This window comes from Mobula hypostoma, chromosome 19 (genome assembly GCF_963921235.1).
Source record: "Mobula hypostoma chromosome 19, sMobHyp1.1, whole genome shotgun sequence".
Lineage (NCBI taxonomy): Eukaryota > Metazoa > Chordata > Chondrichthyes > Myliobatiformes > Myliobatidae > Mobula > Mobula hypostoma.
This window is the reverse complement of record NC_086115.1, coordinates 61882759-61901079: the sequence shown is the minus strand read 5'-3', so window position 1 is coordinate 61901079 and position 18321 is coordinate 61882759. Positions and strand designations below refer to the sequence as shown.

The 18321-nt window shown below is 44.5% G+C and overlaps 1 protein-coding gene across 2 annotated transcripts in view; it reads left to right on the top strand.

The window, feature by feature from the left end:
* Window positions 1–18321, top strand: part of gfra1b (gdnf family receptor alpha 1b) — a 287571-nt gene that overhangs the window by 200812 nt on the left and 68438 nt on the right. For both annotated transcript variants that reach the window (XM_063071221.1, XM_063071220.1), the window contains exon 4: window positions 12091–12436. In XM_063071221.1, the coding sequence (XP_062927291.1) occupies window positions 12091–12436 (346 nt within the window). The remainder of the gene's footprint in view (window positions 1–12090; window positions 12437–18321) is intronic.

Here is an 18321-nt window from a genome sequence, read left to right as displayed (position 1 = left end):
AAAGGAAAAACGGCGATTTTGACTGGCTGTATCGAGCTGGTAAACGAACCGCTAGGAGAGGACAGGTCTGCCAAAGTTCAGGAAGGGCGCGAGAGGTTTATCTCGGCCGGATTGGTGTCAGTGAAGGAGGGGTTAAAACCAGTTCCAGTGCGGGTCTGGAGAGACACGGGAGCATGTCAGTCATTGATATTGAAGAGTGTATTAGAGTTTAGCTCAGAGACCCAGACTGGGGAGGTAAAGGTCAAAGGTATTGGGGAAGGGACAGAGGCAGTCCCTTTGCACCAGATACACCTACAAAGCAACTTGGTCTCTGGACTAGTCATGATCGGGGTGAGGCCCAAATTACCGATGAAAGGCGTGGAAGTCTTGCTCGGTAATGACCTCGCCGGGGGAATCGTGTTCCCAGCCGTGAGATTGACAGGTCAGCCTGCCAGCATTGAGACCCCGCCCATGGCTCACAGGTTCATCACGGGACTGCCGAAGTAAATTTAGCTGAGACGCTTCTGCCAGCCTTGTACGAGAAGGGGGTAGAAAGTGAAAAGAAGGAGTGTAGTGAAACAAGAGATAGTGAGGGAGCTGAGACAGACGTAGCATTAACCAGGAAAGAATTTGTGCAGGCGCAGGAGCGAGGCGAGGGGCTGATGGTTTTGGCGGAGACAGCTCTCTCTGACGCAGAATTATAAAGGGAACCAGTAGGCTATTGTGTGGAGGAGGAAGTGCTAAGGAAGAAAGGGAGACCAAGTACCATACCCGCAGATGAGGAATGGGGGGTGGTGCAGAAGAGTTATGGGGATGAGATTTTTAACCTGGCCCACAAGGTACCTCTCGGTGGACATTTTGAGGTGCTGGAGGAAACAGTTGGTGGAATCATGAAAGAGGTTTACCGGCTGCACAGGAGGAAGGATGTTATTGATTATGGCAGATGCGAACTGAGACAGTCACAGGCTTTTGATATGCTAACAAACCTAGTCGGTGTTAGCGCGGAAATCAATGAAGCTAGGGTCCCCCTGATAAGAGAAAAAAACCATTTTGAAAAGATGAGTATGGTACCGACCAGATGGGAGAAGGCTATTGTTTTGGCCAGCTCTGCTGATAAGGTCTCTCCCTTAATCCCCGAACAAAGCGACTCTTTAGGAGAAGTAATTAAATGACTCGCACACGTGTGTTTGATTGTCCCGAGGTGATGCAAAGAACTGGGACGCTGGGTGGTGATTGGTATGCTAGGTCAGCCTAGTGAGCAACATCCCTATAGAATGAGTAATTCAGTGACGAAAGGGCTAACGAACACAGAAGTGTATATTGGCAATGTAATACGGCTGTCTGAAGCCAGCTTGATAGTGAACCTTGAAAAAAATGAGTTCGGCCACACAAAGGTCACTTATCTGGGAATTGTGGTAACACAGGGGCAGCTGGCAGCGATGCAAGCTAAAGTGCAGGCTATCTCTGACATCCCAACCCCGACAGACAAGAGAGCCCTCAGAAAGCTCTTGGAGATGGTGGGGTACTGTAGGAAGTTTTGCAATAACTCTGCGGTTACTACCCCTCCCCCTCGTACTAAGCCCTTGTGAGAGAAAACTAAGTCGGAATGGGACAACCCTTATTATTGTGGTCCGGGACGAAACCCAATGAGAGGTTACATTGATCGCAATTCATCAGTGTTTTTGGCCACTATGAAGTTTGCTAAGTTGGAGCCTGGTCTAAGGGATTATTAATAACCCATATAAAAGGAACAGAAAATGTGATGGCTGACTGTCTGTCAGGTGTTGACAACTTCAGATTCACTGTATTAGCCAAATAGCTGATAAAGATGTATATTTGTGTGTATCAAATAATGTGTTCATGTTTGTAATTTTTACCCGGGTAAAAATCCTTAAAGATGGGAGGTGTGACGAGAATACACATAGATTAAGATGTTAGCTGTCCTGTACTGGCACCAGTGGGATCAGCAGTTGGTCTGCCACCTGTCTTCAGGAGAAAGAGAGATAAGGAAAACAATGGAGCAGCATTTGGAGATGTTAATGAAGGGACGGGAGAGTTTAACGGAAGGAGAGCTGTCAAGATCGGCTCCCCCTTTGAACCCTGAACTGTTTGAAGTGATGGACAGGCAATACCCCAGTAGGGGGATAAAAAGGGACAGGTTCGCTAAGGCAAGACACACACGACACCCCGAGGTAACGAGACCCTGGAAGCGGTGCGTCTCCCTCAAGCCGGTGGGAAGTTTTGGAAGGCTGGTCGCGGGCCCAAGCCATAGACGCACAGGGTGGAAAGGCACGATCAGCGGGAACCTGGTGTGTGTCCGCCCTTGCCTGGGTGCCAGGTTCACCGCAGAGAAATGATCGTATCTGGAAACGGAGGGGTCACAGTCGGTGACCTCAGAAGACATCACAAAGGGCTCGCCCGAAAGCTGACTGCGAAGAATATCGAAGGTCTGTGTGGAAGCCGTTTGAATATTCATTCGTTTTTGCTCTCTCTCTCCTTCCCCCCACCGACCATCTCCCACGGCAGTGATTACGGTGAACTGAACTGAATTCAATTGAACTGAACTTTGCGTCACTTTGAAACTGGTCATTTACCCCTAGACGACGATAGAGCTTGATTGATCCTGTTATCCTAATTCTGTGTACATGTGTGTTTATCATTGCTGAACTGTTGCATTTATTATCCTTTTGATCAGAGTACTGTGTTGCTTGTTTCTTTAATAAGACTTTCTTAGTTCTAGTAATCCAGACTCCAACTGAGTGACCCATTTCTGCTGGTTTGGCAACCCAGTTACGGGGTACGTAACATTAGGCATTGGTATAATTTATGCCATTTGAAACAGGTCTGGTGAGCAGAATTGGGACAACACTGTGCTCCAGGAAGGGGTGATCATAAGCCATACACCTCCACCTCTGCTTTTGAGGGACTTTTTGTAATCTATAGCATATATCACTTTCTACTTCTTAAGACTGACCTACTACAGATTATCCATGTACCCCCTCCCAGATCTCATTGTTCTCCATGTCCTTCTTGGTGAATATAGAGAAATACTTGTCAATGACCTCACCCACATTGCCTGCCTTCACCCTCAGGGACCTATTCTTTTCCTCACTACTTTCCTACTCGTGCTGGACTTACAGAATATCTTGGAATTCTGTATAAGCTTAAATTTGCCAAGAATATTTCATGATTCCATTTTGCCTTCCAAATTTCTTAAGATTGAACTCTGCCTCGTCTTTTATAGGGCTCTGTATATTGTTTTAAAAACAAATTGTGGATGCACTTAAAAAATCTGGCCCATGTAAGCCACAAAGGCAGTTCCAGTCAATATTGGTAAAGTTAAAATCTCCTACTGCTCCAACCTTGTATCTGTTCTCCTAATTCCCATTGATTATTGAGAGGCTTATATGTACAGCCAGCAAGGTGATAGCCCCACTCTTGCTCCCAAGCTCTAAGCATATGGCCTCATTGAATAAACCGTGAGGGATATCATCTGTAAGTACTGCCATTATTGATTTTTATTTAGAGAAACAGCACAGTAACAAGCCCACAAAACCCAATTACACATGTGACCAATTAACCTACTAACCCAAAGTCCTTGGAGTGTGGGAGGAAACTAGAGCACCCAGAGCAAATCCATGCAGTTATGGGTAGAATGTACAAGCTCTTTACAGACAGCAGTGGGAATTGAACCCAAGTTGCTAGCACTGTAATAGCATTACACTAACAGTTACACTACCATGCTGTCCTAATTCACCCTAGTCAGAAATGCAACTATTCCTCCTCTTTTGCATTCCTCTTTGTCATGTCTAAAACTTGTATACACCAGAAAATGAAACTATCAGTTCTACCCTTCCCTCAACTATGTTTCCATGCTTACAATACACTGTACTGTGCAGAGCATTCTAACTGGCTGCATCACCGTCTGTTATGGAGGGGACACTATGCAGGATCAGAAAAAGCTGCAGAAAGTTGTGAATTCAGTCAGCTCCATCATGAGCACTAGCCTCCCCAACATCCACAAATTCTTCAAGGAGTGATCCTTCAAAAAGCAGGCAACCACCTTTAAGGACCCCCATCATCAAGGTCATGTCTTGTTCCCATTGCTACCGTCAGGAAGGAGGTACAGGAGCCTGAAGACACACAGTCAACATTTCAGGAATAGCTTTCTATACCTGCGGCGGACATGACCAACTTGCTAAACATAATATCTGTAACATCTTCCACATGCCAGATTCTCTGCAGAAATTCCCAACACAGCTCTAACATATGCAAACTTTGTCACATCAGCCTGGAGAATATTTATTCAGTTTAGTCATATTGTTAGAATCAGCATTTCCTCCATACCAGATCACTCCATGAAATTGTCAGTGTTCAATGATAAAACAATGTTTCCAAACACAATAACTAAATAAAATAAGAGAAACGTGAAATATTATAAGCATAGTAACCTGCTTACATGTGACCAGCCGAGTGTGATAATATGTGCCGGGTGCAGGATGTGACAGGTACTCCGGGAAGATTGTACCTTTGCTGATTTTGCACATCTCATTCAAATCTCTTACTAGCTCTTCCTTCAGTTAGTCCTGACAAAGGGTCTCGGCCCAAAACGTCGACTGTACCTTTTCCTATAGATGCTGCCTGGCCTGCTGAGTTCACCAGCAACTTTGATGTGTTTTGCTTGAAGTTCCAGCGTCTGCAGAATTCCTCGTGTTTGCGTTTTTAAACTCAGTCTTAAGTGTTTTTGGCTGTGCTGTACCCAGACAGGTAACAATCAGCTGCTCCTCACGCCTACAATGGGCATTGCTGGAAGACTGTAACAAGCCGGAAGCAGAGAGGTCAGAGTAGAATGGAACAGAGAGATAAAGTGTCAGGTGAACTGAACAGGTGCTGTTATTCAGGATTGTGAGTTCACCACCGACAGAACTTATAAATAGACAAAAAAGTAATTTTTATAATTTAAAGCAAGATCTTTACCATTACAATGAAGTCAAGAAGGCCAGTGAGGGGTGTGGAAGTTCACTCTGTGACAGGCACATTTAAAAATGAGATGCCAGTGTGGTGAAGCTTCTGCACAGGAGTACCAGCATATTAAACAATACGAGCAGTACGCAGGAGACAGAGCAGAGATATTCCACACTCAGCAGATTGAATCAAAGCGCTGCCTCCCTTGCTATGTTTGGTTGTGAATGGTACTGTACTATTAAGCAGCTAATGGGAGGAATTGGCTCCAAGGAAATCCCTATCCTGAATGACAGGTATTCTGAAATACGTCCAGGAATATGTGCCAAATGAACAATCCATCTCGACCTCCTCCTGAGATCCCCACATCACAGAAGCTAGTTTTCAGTCAATTTGATTCACCCCAGAGGATTTCAAGGAGCAGATGAGAGCAGCAAGAAGAGTATCATTTGTAGGGCAGGATAACATGCAAACTATAATACTGAAGACCTGCGCTGCGTAATCTGTCATGCTTCTTGTTTAACTTTTCCATCCAGTTCAGCATTTACCAGACAATGGGGGAAAATTGCCAGGATACGTCCCATGCATAAAAACCAGGTCAGATCCAATCTGGCCCATCATTGCCTATCAATCCATTCTAATTATCAGTGATGTGATGTAAGGTATCAAAAGCAGACTTATCAAACGGTATTAATGTATCAACAACATTCCAGCCAATGCCAAGTTTAAGTTTAGCCAGCCCCAGTTGACTCGACTTCTCATCACAGCATTGATCCACTCATAGACGCAAGATCTGAACTCCAGAGGTGAGACAAGGTGAAATCAAGGCAATGGTTCATCAATCTCTGATAAAATTAAAATCAATGAGCAACCCAGAGAAAACACTGCAATGATTGGAGTTATGTTTTACCGCCCCACTGTAACAATGGCATTTTGGGAATGCCATAATGAACTTACAAACTCACATCATATTTATTTAGGGGTTCAGTATAGAATAGGCCCTTCCAGCCCTTTGAGCCATGCTACCCAGAATCCCACGACAACCCCTTATTTAACCCTAATCTAATCACAGGACAATTTGCAATGAACCATTTAACGTACTACCAGTACACTTTTGAACTGTGAGAGGGAATTGGGGGACCCAGAGGAAATCCATACATTCCAAGGAAATGATGTACAAATGGCTTACAAAGGATGCCAAGATTGAACTCTGAACTTTGACACTCTGAGCTGTAGTAGTGTCATGCTAACCGTTACACTATCAAAGCTAAGAGGAAGAGCAAGTATAATGAACTTAGAGACTCACATTATGCCTGCCTTCACCCAATTATTTGTAGGTAGAGACAAAAAAATGTGCATCCCTTGGCTTGTCAGGGATGATTAAACTAAAGAGGCTATTGTTCATGAAACATTGATAGCAATACATAGTCTACTGCCAGACTATTAGACTAGTCCCAGGTCAGGGATGAGGCTGTCAAGTGGCTGTTGTTTTGAAGTTTTAATGCATTATTTGCTTCTTTCCAAACAAAAGCAGGTAGCTGTCAAATCTCACAATCAGAAATTCCAAAGCTTCAAGAAGGTGAAACAAACATTATTTGACAGGACAAACACTTTAATTTCCCCATGAAAACCAGTCAGTAGACAGCTCTGCATTCCGACTAATGTGAAAACTTCATGCGTGGTATAAAATTCCCATAATTTCCCATCCTCAAATTCACCTTTACACACCATGAATGTTCTGCTGATCTGTAAACATTGAAAATTTAATTCTATTTCATAGTTAAAAAGTAACCTTTAAAGTGTGCCCCATATCAGTATGTAAGGAAAATGCAGCAGTGAAAAACCTAAAAAGCTACTAATTTTTTGTATTGAACTGGTCACATAGATGCAACAACTTTCAAATGCTGTCTCCAGATTTTTCATCTGAGAATAGAACAATCAGTAATGAAAAAATTGGGAGTATGGTGGGGTGGTGTGTGTGATACACTTCCACCACTTAATCAATACCCCGGCATAACCAATGTAAATTTCAGATGAGCCTCTGCATGCAAATCTGTAATAGGCTACCATGATATATAAATCAGAATCCTCCAACTATCCTTCAACTTTATGGGAACGTGCATGTTTCAGCTCATCACATGCACAGGGTTTCTTCTTGGGCAGATTCCCAGAATCAAAGGTGACCTTCTTTCATCTTGTTTCTGTGGATGCTGAGATGACTGATGAGTCCAATATGGAACTGTAGATCCTTCCATTGATGGGGCAGCGACTGGCTGTCAAGTTGTTTGTTAGATGTGTTCTATCCACCATTTATACAGTCCATCTGCAGGCTACCTGCTTCCTCAATACTACCTGCCCCTCCACCTAACACAGACCCCTGTGGGACACTACTTGTCACTGGCAACCAACCACAATAGTTTGCCTTTATTCCCTTCTTTGCCTTTGGCCAGTCAGCCAATCTGTAATCCATATGAGTATATTTCCTGCAATACCAAGGGCTGTAATCTATTTGCAGCATCTTGTCAACGTCCTTCTGAAAATCCAAAATGTTCTGATGCATTTGATTACAAATGTTCCTTCTGTACTGTAAATGGCCCTAAGCCAGGAATTTCCCAAGAGGCAGTCGAAATGTTGTATTTCTTTCAAAGAAGGTTTGAGCACCTCCTTGATGTTTCCCCCCTGTGCACTCCTGGAAGTCAGGCTCTAAACAACATGCATTTCAGCAGTCCTGTGTCAGCTTCAACAATGTGGCCTACCCAGTTCTGTCACTGTAACTGGGATTTCAAAGTTGGGAATGTTGACTTGGGAGAAGATACTGTTGTGTGTTCACTTGTCCTTCCAGTGAACTTGGGGAATTTTGAACAGACAGTATAAATCCCTCATCACTTTCTACAGGGGCACAATTAAAAGTATCCTGTCTGGCTCCATCACTGCCTGGTATGGGAACTGTACTTCCCTCAATCGCAGGACTCTGCAGAGTGTAGTGCGGACAGCCCAGCGCATCTGTAGATGTGAACTTCCCACTATTCAGGACGTTTACAAAGACAGGTGTGTAAAAAGGGCCCAAAGGATCATTGGGGACCCAAGTTACTCCAACCACAAACTGTTCCAGCTGCTACCATGTGGGAAACGGTACTGCAGCATAAAAGCCAGGACCAACAGGCTCCGGGACAGCTTCTTCCACCAGGCCATCAGACTGACGAATTCATGCTGATACATTAGTTCTAATGAATGAAAAAATTCTGCAGTCCTTTAAAATATCCCTCTCTGCTGGCCAGTGACTTAATCCAAGCGAAGGTCTGTGCCAAAAACATGGATTCACAAAACCAATCGGAATCATGGGAGTGTAGTGAAGCTGCACTTTACCTCATTGTTTTTGAATGATGACATTCAATTATAAGTATTAACCTGAATGGAAACCATTGGTAATCAGCACATTGCCATGACTGTTTAAACATAGTCTTGAAATCTAGGTGTCTCAAGCGTGCGGCAGGGTTCCACAGACCCTTCAGTTAATGGTATGGGTCTGTGGCATAAAAAGTGGTTGGGAACCCCTGGTATAGAGCATGCCTGGTGCTGTACATGTTTTGTCTTGTGCTTTATCGATGATATACAGTATCTTCTGGCATCATGAACTTTTCAGTACAATGTGAGCCTCTCAATTCGCCATGGACTGTCTCAAGCCTTGCTGCGAAATGAGGAGGGTTAGGTTGTAAAAAAAACTCAGTGCTACAGAAACGCCATCAGAAGCTCTAAATTTCTCCTCCCTGAGAGAGAAAGGATAAACCAAGTAGACAGGCTACACCTGGGAAAACTTGAAAGACTGGCAAAAAACAGATTGATTCTGGAGAGTTGCTGTCATTAGCCTATGCCCCTGTAGGGGTGGTGGGCTTAAAAAGAAGAGGGTGAGGTACTCAGCTTGGTCTGCTCCCATCGTTCCCTGTATTTCCAAAAGTTTTTCCTTCACAAAGCATACATGAGTGGATGGATTCAATCAAGCCAGTAGCAAGGACAAGGAGCAAATGTCATGGTCCGGTCCATGAAATCCATGTTCCGGTTCACGGTCTGGTTCATGGATTCCGTACTCCGGGTCATCCAGCTGTCCCTTGTTTCATTTGGGCTTAATCATAGGCACCTGATACTCGTCTTGGAGCTGGGAATATAAGTGGCCCTGGGATCGAGTGTGGTTGCTGGTTCATCTTGTCAGTATCCTGTCCTCGCCTCCACGGGGTAAGTCAGGCCATCTTTGCCATTACCCTGTGGTTGGATCTGTCCCTTCCTGTCCCTGCCTCCATTGGGTAAGCCAGGCTGTCTTTGCTGTTACCCTGAAGCTGGACTGTTCCCTTCCCTTCCCCCTCCTTCTGGAGCTTTGCATGCAATCTTGTCATGTTCTACCACCAGAGTGAGACTGGAGCCTCGCTGTCAAGATAAGGAACTGTCTATCATTGAGTTGGAACTGTCTCTGTGTCCATGCCTTCACTAGGTAGGTCCAGCCGTTTGCCGCTACCTAGTGTTGCGAACCATATCTGTGTCCACGCCTGTGCTAGGTAGGTCCGGCCATTTGCCGCTACCTAGTGTTGAGAACTGTCTCGTCATATTCAGCATTCTGTGTAGAGCCCCAGCCCCAAGTCCCGTTTCCAAGGAGGGGTCCTGGCTTTGTGTTCCATGTATGAGTCCCAGCCCTAGGTCCTCTTCCCAAGGAGGGGTCCCGTCTCTGTGTTGCATATCCCTGTGTTCCTGTCTCTCAAGTCCAAGGCTCCATGTTCCCGTGCTCTAGACCAAGGCTGTGTGTTCCTGCCCTCCCCAGGAACAAGGCTCTGCGTTCTGCGTTCCTGTCATCCCAAGTCCAAGATTCCAAGGTTCCTGTCGTCTAAAGTCCAAGGCTCGGCTGTTCCTGAGTACCAGGTCAAGGCTTTGTGTTCTCGTCATGTCCATGTGCTTTGTCCTGTGCTGGAGTTCCCTCCTCCTGTACTGGAGTTCCCTCGTCTTGCCCAGGAGTCTCTTGTTCCGTCCTGTAGCCTCGCCTAGCCCTGTCTCCCTAGACCACATCATGTCTTCGCCTAGTTCCGGAGTCCGAGCCCGAGTCAAGAGTCCTTGTCCGGCCTCTGGCTCGGAGTCCAAACCCAAGCCTTGTCATGTCCTCACCTTGAAGAACCCAAGCCTCGTCATGTCCTTGCCTTGAAGAGCCCAAGCCTCGTCATGTCCTCGCCTCGAAGAACTCGAGCCTCGTCATGTCCTCGCCTCGAAGAACCCAAGCCTCGTCATGTCCTCGCCTCGAAGAACCCAAGCCATGTCCGGTCCTGTAGCCACGTCATGTCCTCACCTAAGCTCCAGGGTCTGAGCTCGAGTCAAGATCCAGGTTCTGGGTCCTTGTCCAGTCTCCAGCTCGGAGTCCAAGCCCAGGCTCCTAGTTCCCAGTTCCTTGTCCTGGTCCCGCTTGCCTAGCCAATGTCCTAGCCCAAGTCTGTGTTCTTATCCCAGCTCTCTAGTCAGGTCCTGTTCCTAGTACTTCAGTGTCTATGTCATGCATTTGGGTCCTCTCAACGATGCCCCTTTATGACAGCAAAAGAATATTATAATACTGAAAGCATCTATAGTGCAAAACAGTTCCACTCATCACAGAGCTTAGTGTCTGATGATCATCTTTGTAGTCATTGCTAACAACACAAATTATCTGCAACAGCATAAAAACCAACTTCATTCACATCTTTAGAAAATTAACATGTCATCGATAATGGAATGGTATCAAATACAGAGAAAATTGCAACATATAACAAAATAACCTCTTGTACCTATAAAGTGGCAACTGAGGTAAGTTCATGGCCTTGTGCTGCAGTAGCCTATCCACTTCAGAGAATGCTCTTCTGTACACCACTATTGTATCACGTAGTTATTTGAGTATTGTCACCTTTGTGTCAGCTTGAACCAGACTGGTCAATCTCCTCCGACCTCCCTCATTAACAAGTCACTTTGCTACAGAACTACCACTCATTGGATGTTTTTTTTTGTTTTTGCACCATTCTTTGTAAACTCTAGAGACTGTTGTGCATGAAAATCTCAGTAGATCTGCATCTTCTGGGATACTCAAGTTACCCCCGTCTGCAACCACCAATCATTCCACAGTCAAAGTCACTCAGATCAGATTTCTTCCCTATTCTGATATTTGGTCTGAGCAACTGAACCTGTTGACCATGTCTGTATACCTTTATGCATTGAGATGCTGCCACTTGATTGGCAGATTAGATATTTGCTTTACTAAGCAAGTGTACACATGTGCCTAATTAAGTAGCCACTAGTATGCAAGTTTTCTACAGTTAATATTTTATTTAGAAAATAACAAAAGACATTCTGCAGGTGCTGGAAATCCAGAGCACCAAACACAAAATGCTGGAGGAACTCAGTCAGTCAGGCAGTATCAATGGAAAGGAATACATATATATTACATATTTATTATATACATATTATATATTACTAAAATATAAATATACATATATAATAAGGAAATATATATATTACACAGTACTATACAAAAATTTTAGGCACATGCGTATTTGTCAATGTGGAGCAGAGAGCGGATTTGTAAATCTGGTAGGAGCAAAGCATGTTGGGAATGACAAAGGGTGGAGTCCTGTGGGAGGGATGTGGGACAGGTGGCAGAGGAGTGCCAGGGATGGGATGTGGTGTGGTGTGGATGCAGATCCTGCCCTGAGTCAGCAGGCAAGGTCATTTGATTCCAAACTATTGATTTATTGATCATTACAGAATGTCTCTCTGGTCTTCCTGCTCTCTCCACTCTTCCTTCCTCTTTTCCCAATCCTGATTCCCCTCCCTCCCTGCTCCTTTCCCACTCTCAGTCCACAGCAGAGACCCATATCAGAATCAGGTTTATCATCACTCACATATGTCATGAAATTTGTTTTTTTCTTTGTATGTTCTCCCTGAGTGCTCTGGTTTCCTCCCACAGTCCAAAGATGGAGCAGTTAGTAGGTTAATTGTCCCAGGATTAGGCTGGGATTAATAGGTGGATTGCTGGGTGGTAGAACTCGTTGAGCTGGAAGAGCTTGTTCCGTGCTGTATCTCTGAATAAATAAATAAAATAAAATAAAATAAAATAAACAAGTATGTCATAACTGTTTTTTGTTGCACTAGGTGCAGAACCGATAGGCTCAAAGGGGAACAGCTGTTTGGATGCTGCCAAAGCCTGCAACTTAAACGACAACTGCAAAAAATTCCGATCAATGTACATCTCGCCCTGCACCGCCCGTGTCTCTGCGTCAGAGATCTGCAACCGGAGGAAATGCCACAGAGCCCTCCGACAGTTTTTTGATCGTGTCCCTGCAAAGTACACCTACGGAATGCTGTTCTGCTCTTGCAGGGATACAGCATGCACGGAACGGAGGCGGCAGACGATCGTGCCTATTTGTTCCTACCAGGACAAAGAAAAGCCAAATTGCCTGTCTTTGGCCTCTATGTGCAAGACAAATTACATCTGCAGGTAAGGTACCAGTTGGCAGAGGAGTGATTAATGAAAGCACGGAGCAAACTTTACAGCTGCTGAACTCACCACGCTTTGGTTGCAGAATTTCCACCAGGGTATTGAGGAACTGGGGAAGCCTGACAGCTCGAGCTGAATAATAGAAGCCTGTTTCTTGTTGTAGTTCCAGTAGAATAGCTGATAACCGAAACAAATTATCCCGGGCTTTGTATCAGACATAGAGGAATGTGAACTACAGTCTGTGGGAAAAGCTAAAAATTTTATATATTCCATAAAGCATGGCTTCTGTTACATAATTTGGATTTACTCCATGGACTTTATTATAATTCTCAGTGTCCTCAATTATTTATTGCAATAACACAGATGGCATAAAACTCCAGCAACTGCATTCCGTGTCCCACTAAGGAATAAAGTTATAAACTATTTGTTGATAATTTGTTCCCGTTGGGGTTTGTAACAACATACTGAGCTCTCTCATTTAATCTCTTTTCAGTGAGGAAAAAATTGATCTGGTTTCAATGTGTTGGGAAGATTATAAGTATGTTCTTTACGAATGCATTAACCAGTATACATTGACTGAAGTCCTTATTCACCCTTAGACTGCAGATCAAGTAGTGTACTCTTCACCCATCATGTCGAACACGTATCCGCTAACCTTCACCAGTCTCTCAGTGCTTCTTAGCAGTCCGAGTAAGGTTAGTATGTCAGTACATTTCCTATATGCTTCCGAGACATGGACAACCTGCAGCAGGCATTTCAGTGCAATTGAAAATATCACCAAAGCGATAATCAGTCAATCTTACAAGTTCACTGGAACTTAGGTGTGAATTAATGTTAGCTTCCCCTGCCAGGCCGACATCTCTAGTGGCTGCCTATCACCATATTCCCAAAATAGAGATACTGCTTCGCCCTCGGTTATGGGAAGAGATGATGAGGAGGAAAGAGAAAAGGATTTTAAGGAAGCACTCCAAGTGTCCTTGAAGAAATGCTGCCTTCTGCTGATTTTGAGGAAGTACTGGCCCATGATTCTCAAAGTAGAGGATCATTCTGGATGAGAACGTCAAGGCCATGCCTTGGAGGAGCACACTGAGCATCTGTAAATTGTAGAAGGAGAGCACCACCTCCAAACTGCTCATTCCCCTGTGCTGTTGCACCTCTTGCCCCATCTGCAAAAGAGTCGACACTTAGCTATCTCTGAATCTATAAACACACATCAAAGTTGCTGGTGAACGCAGCAGGCCCGGCAGCATCTCTAGGAAGAGGTACAGTCGACGTTTTGGGCCGAGACGTCGACTGTACCTCTTCCTAGAAATGCTGCCGGGCCTGCTGCGTTCACCAGCAACTTTTATGTGTGTTGCTTGAATTTCCAGCATCTGCAGATTTCCTTGTGTTCTGAACCTATAAAGCTGGGTCAGAAAAGCAAGTGCTCCTGAGGGATTGCTTAAGAACAAGGAAGCAACAATTAGTCAAGTCAAGTCAAGTCACTTTTTATTGTCACTTCAACCATACTGCTGGTACAGAACATGGTAAAAATGAGACAATGTTTTCCAGGATCATGGTGCTACCTGAAACAATACAAAAACTACACTGAACTACGTAAGAAAAAACACAAAAACTACACTAGACTACAGACCTATCCAGGACTGCATAAAGTGCACAAAACTTATTATTTATTGTATTGCAGGCACTACAATAAATAATAATAATTAATAAACAAGACAATAGGCACAGTAGAGGGCAGTCAGTTGGTGTCAGTCCAGGCTCTGGGTATTGAGGAGTCTGATGGCTTGGGGGAATAAACTGCTACACAGTCTGGTTGTGAGAGCCCAAATGCTTCGGTGCCTTTTTCCAGTTGGCAGGTGGGAGAAGAGTTTGTATGAGGGGTGCGTGGGGTCCTTCATTATGCTGTTCGCTTTACGGATGCAGCATGTGGTGTAAATGTCTGTAATGGCGGGAAGAGAGGCCCTGATGATCTTCTCAGCTGACCTCACTATCCGCTGCAGGGCCTTGCAATCCGAGATGGTACAATTTCCGAACCTGGCTGTTCAATTTTACCTTTGTTAGGTGTTATATTGGAGTTTACAAATATAAATAATTGCTTTCATATGCTCCCAATTATTCAATCTCTTGTACATGCAGGCTCTCTCTCTCACAAACACAACTACAATTATATAGTTAGTCCATCACCAGCCCCCCCCCCCACATGTCAACCTGATCTACACAAACCCTTTCTCTAAGCCTACCACTGATATTCTACTCCATACAGAGTCACCACCAAAGTCATGTTTATGCAAAACATTTTATTCAGGCTAAGATCACCAGGTTGGGAGGAGAAGATGGCGGCGTGACGGCAGCGCGCGCAGCCTCTCCGGTGAATGATATCTGTAATCTGTCAAGTAGGGGACCGTGCACAATTCTGATTTGATGGAGACAGACATGAGAGTACGGAGGAACATCTGGAAAACTTCTGAAATGCCCACTTCGCTGCCGCTGCTACTGTGTGGTAACCGGAATCGCCAGAGCAGAACGCCCTGAATCCTTGGCTTTGCTTGTTTCAGCAGCTGGGGCGAGGTCAAAGGCGCTCGGCAGAGGATGGCGCTCGGGAGGCTGTATCGGAGGGGCTGGTCGGAGGCTCAAAGCTTTCGGACGGACGGACTCAGTGTCAGCTGTGGTCGGCTGCTTCCAAGGCATCAGCAAGTTGACGGTGCCTGGAGGTTTATGGCAGGGAGTTTCTCCCTTTTGCCGCCTGCTATCGGGGAACTTGGGAGTCAATCGACTCAGGACTTTAAGAACTTTTTTTTTACTGTGCCTACGGTCTGTTCTTTATCAAATTATGGTATTGCTTTGCACTGCTGTAACTATATGTTATAATTTGTGGTTCTGTCAGTGTTAGTCTTTGGTTTGTCCTGTTTTCCGTGATATCACTCCGGAGAAACATTGTATCATTTCTTAATGCATGTATGCGTTTGTAAATGACAATAAAAGAGGACTGAGTGTTCTCATAATCTAAAAGGAAGAAAGCTGCTACTCATGGAGGGGTACCCTTGCATTTAGTGCATCATTCATGTGGAGTAGTTGATGAACAGAGAATGTATTGAGCCCCAAACTGTGTAAATAATGTCTGCTGTCAGGCAGGTAAGCTCACTAAGAATTGAAACAACACATATAGGCGATTTCAAAAAAAATGGTGCAAGATAGGGAAATTTCATGATCAGCAGCCCAAAATCCATAAAATGCACCAGAAGTTTTCATGAAGCAAAATCCTTGTTGTCCGGTGGAATAGATATTTCACTATGATTGGTCTACACTATTTCATTTGAACGTCGAGCCCTCATTACTCTCTGTTTTGCTAGTTAACATAAATGCATTTTGGCTATAGCTTATGAAAGCAAGCATTTCTGGTTCATTTTTGCAAGGTATCAGCAGAGGCTGTCACAGATGAAGAGATTGGCATAGAGGCACAGGTTGCAGAGAGGCACATTATGCACCCGTGGGCTCTAACTCAGCACCAAGCATTGGAAATGTGGAGCAAGAGCAGGGGCTTGTCCAGAAATAGTCTCTCTTTGGTTCTGCCCAAGAGGCTACAGATGAGAGGCCATGATTGGAAAGGTTTTGTGAAGAGGCTGTTTCTGGATTGTTAATACATTAATGTATCATTGAATTGCAATAGTCATAAAGCATTGTTAAGTCAATAACACTTTTCATTTGCTGCCAATTGCATGCTTTTAATAGTACACAGATAAGTGAGCTGTTGACATAGTTACAGACTCTGTTGTTCTTCATCGGAGAGGGTGGTTAATGGAGTGCTGCAGGCAGAAGCAGCACCCGGCACCTATTAACTCAGTGCATCAACAACATACTCTGAACTTTGGGAGGCATTTGAGCAGCCTGTAGAAAGGCCCAGTGCTGCACAACACCATCTTTCATCGTCAGAAAAAATATCCTCTTACACAGACAAGATAAAACAAAGTCATGCAAAGAAATGCTGTTTGTCCTGTGACTGTTCCATGAAGATCACAGGCTACTTCCAAAATCTTGAAGGTATGTTAGCAAGAGCAAATGCATTAATTGCATGGTTGGTGATTTCATAAGGCGCATGCTTGACACCAGAGGAATGTCAAAGTTGCTTAGGCAAGTCGCCATGAATGTGCCTAAGCCAGTTTCCTGACAGCTGCTATTTCACCTAGAAATGGTTGTTAGCTAGATCTAAATTACACTAAATGACTTTGTTGTCTGGCTGTACATGTAGAACAATTTCTAGACAGTAAGTGATTTTGCTTGTCAGTGGAAGAAGTTCACACTTTGAGAGGGTGAAATGTCAGCAGAATTGGCCTTACATCTTTCTAGTGAATTGCAGTGGCCTACTCCACTCTTCCTATTCTTCTTCTTAAGCCCATCACCCCTGCTGGGGCATAGGTCATCAACAGCATCTCACCAGAGTCCTCTCTCCTGGCCCGACAGAAGATCGATCGGCCCTGTGGCTTCTGTTTTTACCGCAGAACTTCAAACGTCTAGGTGAAGATTCTTCCTCTCCCAGGGATGAGGTCTTTGGAGCTTCTGTTGGCATTTCTGTAGCTCTGGGTTTTTAATGAGATGGGGTTGCGAGCCCCATGCCCAACCCTTCTTTCGCAGCTGGGCTGGGGACCGTCCATGGCAGAGTTCACTCCTATGAAATGGATTTAATTTCTAATACACTGTATGGATGTGCTGCAGTATCCCGATTACTGTTTGAGTGACACAGCGGACAGGCCCATTGCATCACAACTTCAGAGGCTTGAGTTCAGCCCTAACCTTAGATACTGTTGGAACAGCCCCGTGTTTGCATGTATTTCTCACCAGGGTGCTCCACCATCCTCCTTTGTGCCAAAAATTTGTTGGTCAGTAGATTCATTTGTCACTGCAAATTGCTCCAGAAGTATGTGTCTGTAGGAGAACTGGAGGCAGGGAGCTGAGTTGATGGAAATACAAGACAATGGGAATAGTTCAGATAGGCTCTTTCCATGCCATATGGCTCTGTTAAAACTTGATAAGTGTCGTTCATATCTTGTGCTATCTGTGAAAGAGCATTTTTATTGAGAAGAGACTGGTATGCAACTCCAAACCTCAAATGACAGAAGTGTTGGTGTAACTTCCTCGGTTTGAAGATAATTATTTTTCTGTTGAGGATTACTTTCCTGGCATAATTTCACAAGAAGTTAACTAAGCCTGCTTCATCAGTCAGTTTGTGAGCACAATGTATCCAATAACATTTTTGAAGACAATGTGATCCAGCCGGTTTTCAGATCTTAGTTGCACCTACTGTAGACTTTCTGCAAAGCAGATGTGACACTGATTTCCAAGCAAAACACTACAATGGTCTTATCTGCACGTGTCGAAGGCACTGCAGAGTAGAGTAGCCTCTGGTACAAATTATATGGGAATTGAAATCATCACAGTACAGCAGTGGGTTACCACAAAATACTCTGCAGGTTCTGGGGTCAAAGCAACACTCACAACATGCTGGAGGAACTCAGCAGGTCAGGAAGCATCTGTGGAAACGATCAGTCAACGTTTCAGGCCGGAACCCTTCGTCAGGACCAGTCATCAGTTAATAACACATCAGGGGTGATTGATAAGTTTGTGGCCCAAGGTAGAAGGAGATGAGTTATTAACTTCAAACTTTCTGCATAATCATTCAAAGAGTTGAACTGCATGTGCATGTAATAAGAGCTGTATAACTCACCTCCTTCTACGCTAGGCCATGAACTTATCAATCACCCATCTGTGGACACTTTCTGGAGGTCCAAGATCCGTATGCTCCATGACCGCTGGACTAAGTGTACAAATGCAGGAGGGAACTACGTTGAAAACTAATAGGCCACGAACTTATCAATCAGCCCTCGTAT